Genomic DNA, 12,554 nt, shown 5'->3' with positions numbered 1-12,554 from the left:
AAAAAAAAAAAAAAAAAACGAAGAAAAGTCCTTCATTTTATTCTCCTTTAATTTTCCTTTTTTGTGTTTGTTTGTTTAAATTTCTAATCTACCTAGATGGAATAGGAGGATAAAAACTGCCCGTAAACTTTAGTTGTCCACCCAATCGTTTTATTTAGCACATCATTATATAGATATTACGTTCTTATTTAAATGCAGTCTGCTCACAGGCTAATAATTTTGTCATTTGTCTATTACTATTCTTTTCAGTGCTGGGCATCACACTAAGCACTCAGCAGTGTGCGTCACTGGACGCTTTACACATGTGTGCACCTGGGGGTCATGAGCAGGTCAGAGATAGGACGTCTTACTGGGTCTTGGACTAAGCTGGCAGGCAGCCTCAGCCACCCTCCCGTCTCCACTCCTGACAGCATGCATGGCCACACCCACCTTCCACAGAGGACGGTTCTGTGTCAGGTCCTCGTGCCGCACACCCTTACCCACTGAGCCACCTCCCTAGCCCCACACTCTGACAATTAATGTTTCTGCATCTAAATGCCAACACTATTCATTATTCCTGTCCAGACTTCCCTGGCATCTCGATCAGAAACAACTGAAACACTACAAGACCCCAGCTTTCCCCGCCAGGAATACCACTGAGTCTCTGTTTAGTTGAATCTCAAGGTTCTGGCCTTTGGCCTCAGACACCCGGGTGCTGGGATTGTAGCTATGTACCTGCACATTTGGTCTATGCGGTCTGAAGAGTAAGTGGCTTACGAAGGTTTTGTGAATCATAGCAAACACTACCAACTGTGCTACAGCCCAGCCCCATGCCTTTATTTTGCTAATCAAATCTTTTCTGTTGACTTGAACGTTTTCATATCCTATAAAATATATATGCCACTTCAGGAAACTTTTTGAAATAGGGTCTCAGTTTCTAATAGGTAGTCTAGTCTGAGCTAAGTTAACAATCCCCCTGCTGCAGCCTCACAAGCAGAGAACACAGGCATGCAGCACCATGCTCAGGAAAAATACCCAGCTTCAAAACCATGTTCTAACAAGCCTCATTTTAATTCAGCGAACACTAACCTGTATCCACTTCCATATTTCTCATTGTTTTTCTCTCGTCTACGTCTCTGCTTCTCTCGCCGAGCCTCAATTCGCCGCTTTTCTTCTTCTTCATTTTTAGGATCAGTTTTTGCTAAGATTAGGGGGAAAAAAAAAAAAACCAACTTCATTTTAATACATTGGGACTTTCTATATCTCCTTCATCTCTATGTGATTATCTGCTATACATTTTTGTTTAAATCTGCTCATTTGTGCTTATCCATACCAAAATGGATAAGTATCTACAGAGCCTAAAACTCATCCTGGGCTCACTGTGTAGACCAGGCTGACCTCAAACTCACAGATATCCATCTGCCTCTGCCTCTGCCTCCACCTCCCGAGTACTGGAATCAAAGGCATGCACCACCATGACTGACTAGGAGGAATTCTTACTACCATCACTTTTCTTTAAAGCCGTTCCTTCAATGAGACACGCAATAAGAAGTTCGTATTTTAAAGTGGATTTGGTTTAAAAAAAAAAAGTTTTCTTAAAATCAAGTTTGAAACCTAAGACATGGTTTGTATTGCAATGAACTACTTTTTCTGTGTTCTCACTGTATACACAATCCATCACTGGCCAAACACTGCTCAAGACATAGCTATATACACTGTGTGGATGGCTAGGTTTTTCTAGGTATGTATCTAGGAATGAATGAGTCATGAGTCATATAATCCAGTTTCATCGTGTGAGGAATGCCAGTCTTTTTCAAAGTGCATGCCCTGCTGTTCATATTTTTACAGCAGTGCAGAAATTTCTCCACAGCTACCAGGAATATTGGTAAATGCCCTTAGGTCCAATGATCAGGACCTAATGCAGGAGGATCAGCCTGAATTGGCATATGTGCTGCCAAAGCTAACTAGTCTTGAAGTGGGAGACATCTCAGACTATACAGTCAAACACTGGAGCCAGGACTACAGGGCACGATCACACCTCCAAAAGAGAAGCGGAAGGAGGAGGTGAATGGGGCAGCAGAGAAAGTATCTGTCATGGGTGCGTGGCAACCTGAATATATCCCTAGAACACACAAAGGGGAAGCAAAGAACCAACTGCACCAAGTTGTCCTGACTTACAGATGCACGTGCGCGCCCTCATGAGCTCATGTCCCCCAGTCAATCCTTTAATTTACTCTCTGCACAGACATTCCAGGCTTGTTAGCAGCTCTGGGGCTTCCTGCAGTTGTCTTATAAGGGGCTGCTGAGCTCACTGGCAACTGAAATGTCTGTTTGAAGACATGCTGCACTTATTCTTTGTCCACATATGTCTTTCTGTTAGTGCCTTAAAGTTCTTACACACTCTGAACACAGGTCTTTCTAAGATAAACCGTCCGTACAAGTATTTTTTACATGCTATGAGTAGTAGAGGAAACAGAGTCACATTTACCCTAAGCTAACTTCAAATTCACAATCCTTCTGCCTCAGGCTCCCACATCCTGACATTACAGGTGCACACCAGCACACAATTTCTTTTCACTTTCTACTAATGCTGGTTTTTTATTTTGATGGAATTTAGTTTTTATTTGCTGCTCATGCTTTTGGTATCCTGTGTAAAAGTCCTTGTTGAATACAGAATCACGAATGCTTCCCTATGCCTTCTGCTAAGAGTTCTGTGAGTTTTGCCGAGATCTTTCATGTCAGCCTCTGCATGAGGCTAGTCAGCCAACTTAAGGACAGGCACAAAGATTGCGCCCTCCTCCTCTGAGCAGTCCGTCTCCACAGGCTAACAACACGGGACCACGAGTGGCTCATTCCTGTTTCTCAGCATTTTCCCCACACATCCACATGTCAGTCACTGTGCCAGTGCCACTTCGTCTCAAGTGTGAGTCCCTTGCCATCAGAATCCTGAGAAACTAGAGCCCAAATTTAGGAGCTCATGTCATCTGGACATGCCTTCCAATCTTGTCTAGCTTCCCCTTAATTAGATTTTTCTCTAATTTCCTTCACCACTGTTTGTCACTCACAAAATGTAAGTTTTGTATTTTTTTAAGCTCATTACTAGATGTGTCACAGCCCTTAGTACTATTATAAATTTTCTTATTCCCCATCTTCAGATGGGCTTAAAGTTTCCAACTCTGCAATAATAGAAATATAATTATCTCTAAGAGACATCATCTCCAGAAGACTAAAATCAAATTAGTTTTCTAGAAGAAACAGTTTACCTAATGCTAAGAACTAGGAAAATGTTCTTCCCCTTGTCCTGATACAAAGAATTCTGTACATTATGGCATATATTCCTCCAATAATAAATATAACATCCAAGAAGAGGTCTGAATCAAAATCATCTGCAAAGCCTTTTTAAAAGTACATGTTGCTGGGCGTACTGGCACATGTCCTTAATCCTACCACTAAGGAGGCAGGACAAGTGAATCTCTGTAAGTTCTATATATCAACTGGCCTACATATCAACTTCTAGGTCACCCAGAACTATATAGTGAGACCTTGACTCAAGAAAGAGAGAAAGATGAGTGGGTAGTTAAGGCTCAGAGAGAAATAAAGTGACCAGTGCACATTAATTTTAAAGGTATAGTTGAGGGCTGCCAACGGATCGGCAAGGAAAGGCAGCTGCCACCAAGCCTTATGGCCTATGTTTAACCCCTGGGACCTATACAGTAGAATGACAGAAGTAACGCCTACAAGTTGTTCTCTGCCCTTCCACATGCACGCCGTGGCAAGCACATGCCCACATACACACATCCCTACATTTAAATAGCAACAATCGATTAATAACTAATAAAGGGGACTCACGGGTCTAATTTTCAGTTATAACATAATATTATGTACTTTTCTCTATGAACACTTTCTAAAATGTAAGCATCCTGAGGTCGTCTTACTTACTAGGTGATTTGCTGAGTTTCATCTTCTCCATAGGTTTTGCTAGCTTAGGTTTCTTGATAAAGGCTCCCCCAGGCTTATTAAATATTTGCATCATTTTTCTTTTTATTCCTCTTGCAGTAGCAATCGTCACATTGGTAGGTTTGTTTTGATAGTCAATAATAATTCCAGGTCTATGAATGCTTCCATAATCACCCATATGCTGTAAATTTGTGAAATCAAGAGACATTAGTATAATACCAAAACATAAAATATGAATTAATATAATTTTTTGTTATCTATTTACTAGTTTTCACCTGAAAATTCTGTGGAACTTAACTGAATTTTACATGTCCACTCTGAGAAAGCACAGATACAATTTTATAAATTATTACATGAACTTAAACCCAATGGATTAGTATCCCCAACATTGTAAGGTGTGTCCCACTGACTCTTACAATTGAAATCACTGGAGACCATAAACACCGTGTGCCTGTCAGAGGTCACACTGACAGCTCTCTCACAACTCCTCTTCAGAGTTCCTACTTGATGCTTTCCATGAGACACCTTAAAAGAAATCTTTTATTTTACTACAACCTTGCTTAAAACTACAATACACAGAGATGATCGTATTTGCAGTTTAAAGTAAAAAAGATCCAGAAACCATTTAGGATTTCTCCCTGTTGACACGGGAAGGAGAAGGCAAGATGGAACATTAGTATGAAGTAGGAGAGTTAAAGCATAACCATGCATCAACTTCCAAGACACACTGCAGATAAGGATTGCATCTGACGTTCCATTCACATTCTTACCTAAAGAAACATTATCACCCCAGAAGCCCAAGAAACAGAAGTCTCAGACAAAGAGTCATAGCAGCAAATGACTCTTTGTTCCTTCCTCATCTCCTGCCATGAGCAAAACCACTACATCAAGAGGCCATGTCCATAGATATTCATTCTTTAGCCTTACTTGTAGAAAGTAAAGACTGAGGAGTAATCTAAAGAGAAGGTCCTAATGGGAACTGGACAAGTGAAGGTTCAAATGAAGACCCTACAGGCTCATCTACTTGGCTAACAGAAGGAAGGACAGAAAGTCCACTCAGACTAGAATGGTAAATACAAAGTACAGGAATACTCGATTTTACTTTCAAGAAGGCAAAATTGATACCTGAGACCTCATGAAGAAAAAATCCTTTGCCTAAAACATTACACAGCACAAAAGATGTTAAATATGTTTCTAAATTTTCCAACTAGAATGTATTGTCAATCTCAAAGCCCAAAGCCTACTACTCCAACTATTTTCAACTAACAGTCATCAAGCATACTGCAACAGCACTGCACGCACACAGTGATGTATGATTAGAAGTATCTACTGTGCCTATGGAATTACAGAAGTGTCACATCACGAAAATCTTCCTTCAAAACATTAAAGGTGCAATGCATTTTTATGTAAGTAAAGAGTGGCTGCTGAAACTGTAAAGATTCTACACAAGTAAGGCAGACTACACTGAGGAGCAGAGGCTAATGGAGTCAAGCACACCCTACCACAGTCTTTATCACAACACGTTCCTTCTTCTGCAAGGAGAAGGAACACAACTGACTTTGAAAAGACATTTTATAAGAATATAATTAAACAATAGTATTTACATGACCAAACAACATAATCCCATCATCTATACAGCCTTACTAGGTAACAGTTTATCATCAGGTTAGCCAAGATCACAAAGCATAATTGATACACTGTATAGCCTGAAATTAAACACCTGAAGAGTAGTTTATTTATACAGTTAGGCAATAACTTGCAAAATATTACTTCCTAGGAAGGAACTGTAAACCTATATACAAGTAAGAGATTCTTTCTTAATAGAGCTGGGGAAATAACACAATCACCAATAGGACATATAGTAAGAAGAGCAAGGTAGCAAAATAATGCTGACCACAAATCATTCTACCATCTATTATACCTATCAACTTCTTCACCATGTAAACATGGCAAAGCTATCCTGATCTATCACTGACTTTTGATGTCTTGTGTGTTTAACAGGAAACATGGAACCTTAAAGGAATTCTACTTTCTAGAGTTCAGTAACAAAGGATAAATATTTATTATACATTGCACCTTTAACCTACTCAAAAGCTCAAAAAAGGTTCAATTACCTTTTACAGTAATCCAACAACTATCTCACTAGCAAAATTGCTAGTGTTTACAAGGAAAAATGCAACTCCTTTTAACCCCTTTTAGACCAAACCTAATGTCCTCACCTTTTTCATAAAGGGAGCTTTGAGACAACTTCATGAATAATTATCTCACACTGCAACTTATTTTCTGAGGTGCTGGAAAACTCTTGCAGCCAACCTATGATGTTGTGACTCAGCTTCTGGTTAAAGTACACTGGGACGAACAGTGTCTGTTCTCGTTGAAAACCATGGTCTTGAAAGGGTTTAAAAGAGTGACTATTGAAAAGAATCTGAAAAGATTCTGTTGTACTTACTCCTCGGCCTCGGCCTCTGCCTGTTGATGGTCCTCCAAAAGCATCATAGTTTCTGCTTCCAAACGTACTTTCAGGATAAGCAGGCGTTCCTCTCCCCCGAGAGCCTACAGGTGCAGGCTTCATATGGGGTGAAGAAAAACCGCTGTAGGAAGAGTAATTCTCTCTTCCTCTGTCCTCCATAAACCCAGGCCTCAATTCTGAACGGGAGTAAGGTGCTTCCCAGCTAGACCCGCCCTGGTTTCTACCTCCGAAAGAGTCAAGGCTATTCCGGTAGGAGCTCTCAAATCGACCACCATAACTACCTCCGAAGCGGCTTTGTTCGGGCTCATTAAAACCATAGCCAGATCTGTACAGATCTCGCCCACCCAGAGAAGACCTGGAGTCGTAAGACTCATAAGGTCCAAACCTGGAAAAGTTGCACAGTGAGGGAAAAAACAAAAGTAAGCTTACTAATGTTAGACAATTCAAAAGACAAGTTATCAGATGACATTTATCAACTAAAATTCACTTATACCATAGCGGTTTGCACAGTTCTACTTTGGTCACACTTGATTAGGGCTGGGCAGTTCAATATGAGACCAGACAGAAAGCTATCTGAGTCAGTTTCTAAATATAAATCGAGTTCAATTAACCTTAGCTTTAAACTCTGCTTTTTAGCAGCTTTTCTATTTTAATAAGATTTGTCTGTCTAATAAAGCCCAGCCCTAGTCTTAGAAAAGGTTGTCTGCTGAAGTTCACAAACTAATTAAACTTTCTCTGAATCCTTCCCTAATATTTAAAATTATAAAGCATTTATAATATTTTGGCTTTTCATGGGGACACAAATTGAAGACTGCATAGATGGGGATGGGTCTTTGTGACAGAGTGATCCTTTGCACCTCAATAATCTATATCACAAAACTGCCTCATTGTGTCTGTAATAACGAAAGCTGAGGAATTATTTCAGGTTACAAAGTTTGACATTTTGCCAAACTTCAGCCAAGGCCAATCCTTACACATTCTGACAAACTAGTAAATCTAACAAATCTAGAAGAATAAACATGTAAAATAGAACATAAAAGTAAAAGACCACAACATATACCCTCTACATACGAATTTTCAAAGCAGATGAGAAAGAATACATTTTATAATGCCTTCAATTATTTGAAAAAGTATTTCCTATCAGAAAATTATCACATAAAACTACTCTAAAAGGTAAGCACACTGTCTCAACAGAAAAAATCATTTTACTTATCACAAATCCAAAACATGGATTACAGAAGTTGCTTGTTATCTTACAACACGGTTTTTAAAACGCTCACAACTACACAAGAGATGAACGATAACAGCTACAGAAACAGTTTATGCACAATACACTTACAATGTCGGAGGGCAGTAACTGACACCCTAAACATTTAAATGATCTTACGTTAGTCAGTGATTTACAGGTCCCTCAACTGAAGGCTATTTAATTCTGAAGCCTGGTGGCCATATAATACTATTCCTCTTTCCAACTTGGTATTTCAGACATGACGTAAGGATAGTAATTTACTGTTTGTTTTCTGGATTTTACTCTACTAAAAACCACAGTGGCACACTGGAAACACAAAGAAAAGCCAGCATCACTCACGCCCGTCATTAGGAATCCAGGTCCTTCAGTTTAGGAAGGACGATGACCTCAAATGTCTAACTAGTTTGTACTTAGAAGGAAGTGTTATATCTCAAAAAGCAGACTGCTTTGCGGCTACCAGAACATGATCAATCCTAAGACCTTTAGCTCTTTAACTAGACTTTAAGTCTCGCAGAGTTTCAACAGTAAAACAGAAATAGTCTAACTGTAGTTAAAGGTGCGGTGTCCATGGCCTTAATACAGCGCCCCTAATTTTTAAGCACACGTGGATTCAAATGTAAGCAGCAGCTGCCAGTAGCAACCTGGACATGATTTAAAGAACACTTCTATTATTACAATATGCTCTTCAAACTTGCTTTAAAAGTAAGTGAAAATCCATCTTAAATGTTTCTTAGAAACTGAAAGCTGCAAGGCTGGTTCAGCTAAAGCCACTCGAGGCAGACTATTTTGTTGTCATAGTGCCCATATTAGAAAAAAAAAATTTTCAACAAGTAAGAAAAATAATTCACAAATAAATATTTCCAGTAACATTTTGTATCATGTGATCAGGATATTATGACTGATAAGAAATTAAAACTAAAAGAAGGGTTTCTTTTTCTTTTTAAAGTGTCCACCATTAAAGAATGTCTTATTTTATTACACTGAAATAAAAGACAAATGGTGCCCTCCTAGAATAATGTCTGCCAGTGAGACTGAGAAAATTTTTATACCCATTAATGAGCACCTTTAAATATTTAAGGTGAGAAATCAATACCAAACAGCAAACTTCTAGTGCCATAAAAGTCTAAGGAATACTTAATATACCCAGAATCTTACAGGTGTCTAATTATCTGGCAAGTGATTAGGCAATTTACCTGCTACCCCCACCACCACTGTGACTGTCCATGCCATAGGACTGGGTTAGGTAGGAATCCATGGATCTTTGACCCCCATAGGATCCATGGCCATAGTCACGATCCAGTCCTATAAGAGTTTAAAAAGAAAAAAATTAAATGCTGCTCACCTTTACTGGCACTCAAAAGAAGAATTTTTAGATAAATATCCTTGAATGCCAGACCTCCGTAAGATCCAGGGCCATAATCACGATCCATTCCTGAAAGAGTCAACAAAAGATTATGAGTAAAATACACCATTTTCATGGCAAAATTTTTTATTAAACACAAAATAATCACTGGGAGGTAGTGCCACAGGACTTTGATCCCAGCACTCAAGAGGCACTGGCAGGTGGCTCTGGAGTTCCAGGCCGGCCTGGTCTACAGAACAAGTTCCAGGACAGCCAAGGCTACATAGAAAAAAAAAAAAAAAAAAAGTTTCCACAATATATTCACACAAATTATCTAAAGCAACAATTTGCATTAACATTTGAACTCAATATTGAAAATAAAAAACACCAAAATGATATTTATTAAAAGGCTATTATTTACTAACAAAGCTTCATGTTTCAAAGAAATATTCTACATTAAAATTATTCTCAGTGTAAGAAATATTTAGTAGACTGCAGGGCTAACAATGTAACACCTTGTGTTTAGAACCTATTACTATGGCATGTAAAAAGGTAACATATAAGCTTAATGAGTGGCTACTAGGCTCAAAAAGTCATCATTTAATAAATCCCAACAGATTTTTTTTTGTCGTGAGTACATTTTGATGAAAATACATACTTGTTTCTGTATTAATTGCTCTCCAATGTCTAAAAACTCAAGAGCACCTATATTTTTAACTAGTTCATAGTATTTTGGTAAAGTAAAACCAAAAACTAAGACCAATCTTTTGGCCCTGGGCCTGAACAATAACAAGGCCTCAATGAATGATTTAATTTTCAAATTTTTTTAATAGAAGAAATGAGTCTGAATCTTCATAATACAAACACTAAAAAAGCTAGTGTCGGAGTAAACAAAAAGAAAACTAAAGGTTATAAAATTAATTGATAATGACTATAAAGATGAAAATTTACTTAAATTTGCTCTGTAAAGTCCCTTAAAATGCCTCACTACTACTCTTTCCATATTTTATTATAAATACAATAGTAAACAGTTAAAACATTATATATATTCCCCCACTCCCAGGCAGGGCTTCTCTGTATAGCCCTGGCTATCCTGGAGCTCACTTTGCAGAGCAGGCTGGCCGCAAAATCATGTAGATCTGCCTGCCTCAGACTCCCCAGTGCTGGGACTAACGGCGTGCACCACCACAGCTAGAAAATGTCTAATTTTTAATAAACGTCAGAGAAGTAGTTATCGTAAAATGATCTACTGACCAATGAGTTACTGAGACCCTTTCCAGAAATCAATGAGGCCAAAACTATCTTCACAAATAACAAGAATATTTTTTGCCTTTCCTAGGAGTTACACTTACCTATTAATTCTGATTTAATTACATCTTTGTGCTACTCAATGTAGTGAAAGAGGAAGCGCACATAAAACAATTGTGCTACATAGAAAGGCTCACAGTTCTCTCCCAGAAAAGCCATTGTACCATTATCTACTTATTTTTATAAAGAACACTTTCAGTAGACAGAATAAAAAACAAAAGCTATGGTTTTCATGGGACTATGAACTTGGCCAAAGGCCCCTGGCTGGCTAGGTAACAGGCCCTGGAACCTGCTGCTCACTGTGGTTTAGTGCATGGAAATGGCACACACCCCTGTAAACATTCACGTTTCAGCTCATAGGACAGTGATGCCCTCACCGCCTCGCTCAGAGATGTGCTTTCTACAGTGGGCAGCAGCTAACATGGAGCTTCAGAGCTGGCCAAAGGACTGCGCAAAAGGGACTGTGGTGTGTCCAACCGCGTAAAGGACATAGGCACCACCCCTTCCACGGCTCAGGGAACTGTGAAGACAGGGCAGAAAGGGTAAGAGCCCAGTCTCAGGAGCGGTGAAACGCTGTCTTCTGGACACGCCATGGCAGTTACACGCATCAGCTCATAGCACCTTGGTCAGCTGCGTAGAGCTGAGCCTGTCACTTCCATCATGGGCTGGAGACCAGTTCATGAAGCACCATCAAGAGGCTTAGGAACTACTGGTGGTTAGTGGTTGCTCGGGGAGAGGGAACCATTTTTCTTCAGTGTCCACTGGTGAGCTGCCCACGCTCCAGTAAACAAGCATGCACCCGTGCTCATTCAGACAGTCCATATATGTACATATATATATATAATATACATATATATGTACATATATGTACATATATATATATAATATACATATAAATAAAACTCGGCGGGTCAGAGTCACAGACAGAAGAGCACAGAGGAGTAAAAAAGGAAGCAGAAAGGATAATGAGGATGAATATAATAAAAATATATTGGTATCATGTAGAAAACTGTCAAAGAATATATTTTCAAACCCATGGTTTTCAGACATGGGCATTTAGCAGACATTTTCTCATAATGCAATGAAACTGTTGCTACAAAGATTTGCTGCTAATGACAAAAATCCATACTTTAACCTGAGAAAACCCAAACTCCCTAAACGCTCGTATCAAGCACTGCCAACCTGCAAGCTCCCAACACTTGAAAGGCTCTCTAGGTAGGGGTGTACTAACACAACTTTATACTGTATACTGAACCTGTCACTATTTGGAAAGTCTGCATAACTCTCTACAAAAGAGCCCATCACTTGCTGGAAATTGCACAGTATTTGATACAGCCTATGCCTGTACCTCTTATAAAGAGAACAATTTTAGGATGAAAAGAACATTACCAACATTAAATTTCCTGCAAGGCCTCAACACAAAACATAACTTCAACACTGACTTTAACCACATACAAAAAGCAGAGAGTTTAATTATTTCTGCCAGTTTCTGAGTTAGCAGAGGCTATCTCTGCTTTCACTTTGAAATGTGTTTTTCCATGACTCACTGGAGTCACATGGCTAGCACTCAGCACTTGCGGTCTGGCACTGTGCAGAACGCCGAGAACTGTGACAGTACAGCAGCTCTCACTGTAATTCCCACACTGTTCACACACTGTGATTGGTTAAAGGCAGAGTCTTCCTAGCACACATAAGCAGTGTACTTAGAGAGACACACAGTCTGTAAACAACTTTTCTCCCTGGTTACCAAAATAAAATTTTAAATCATTTTAAGAATGTAACTATAAGGACTTTATCTCTTTACTATTAAGTGAATAAGCACTTTATTCAGAAAACAAATCTTCCCTAATAATTTGAATCAAATCTATTCTATTTACTTGAATCACAATTACATAAATAATAAGCTGAGTTGTGGGACATCCAGCAAATAAATACTAGCTGTGTGACATTGGGTCTTGAATGGAAATCCTATTTATACTCCTGTACTGACACATTGCCCACTGCCATAACCTTCACCTAGATTACTACAAGGTCTTCAAATTGGTTTTCCTACTCCTACTTTTTCTCCCCTTCTGTTTGTTCTAAAGATAAAAGCCAGAATAACTGTTACCATGAAAGGGAAAGCATATCCAATGACGGTTTACCACTTCATGCCAACTTAAAAGCCAAAGCCTTAAAGAATCTGTGATCCTATACTAGTGATTCTGCGTGTGCATGTGTATGTATGTATGTTTCTGCGTGTGCATGTG

The 12,554-nt window shown here is 39.0% G+C and overlaps 1 protein-coding gene across 6 annotated transcripts in view; it reads right to left on the bottom strand.

The window, feature by feature from the left end:
- Znf326 (zinc finger protein 326) overlaps positions 1-12,554 on the bottom strand; it is a 37,495-nt gene that overhangs the window by 19,500 nt on the left and 5,441 nt on the right. Inside the window, exons 3-7 of one of the 6 annotated variants that reach the window (XM_055611688.1) lie at positions 8,998-9,087; positions 6,631-6,791; positions 6,386-6,502; positions 3,919-4,117; positions 1,069-1,180 (exon numbers count right to left, since the gene is read on the bottom strand). In XM_055611688.1, the coding sequence (XP_055467663.1) occupies positions 1,069-1,180; positions 3,919-4,117; positions 6,386-6,502; positions 6,631-6,791; positions 8,998-9,087 (679 nt within the window). Of the gene's footprint in view, positions 1-1,068; positions 1,181-3,918; positions 4,118-6,385; positions 6,792-8,848; positions 8,958-8,997; positions 9,088-12,554 lie in introns of those variants that run through there. The other 5 variants (XM_055611687.1, XM_055611690.1, XM_055611691.1 and 2 more) reach the window with 5 other exon arrangements.

This window comes from Psammomys obesus, unplaced genomic scaffold, assembly GCF_907164565.1.
Source record: "Psammomys obesus unplaced genomic scaffold, mPsaObe1.curated_primary_1811, whole genome shotgun sequence".
NCBI classification, from domain to species: domain Eukaryota; kingdom Metazoa; phylum Chordata; class Mammalia; order Rodentia; family Muridae; genus Psammomys; species Psammomys obesus.
Note: the sequence above shows the minus strand (reverse complement) of the source record. Positions and strands in the feature narration are given on the sequence as shown.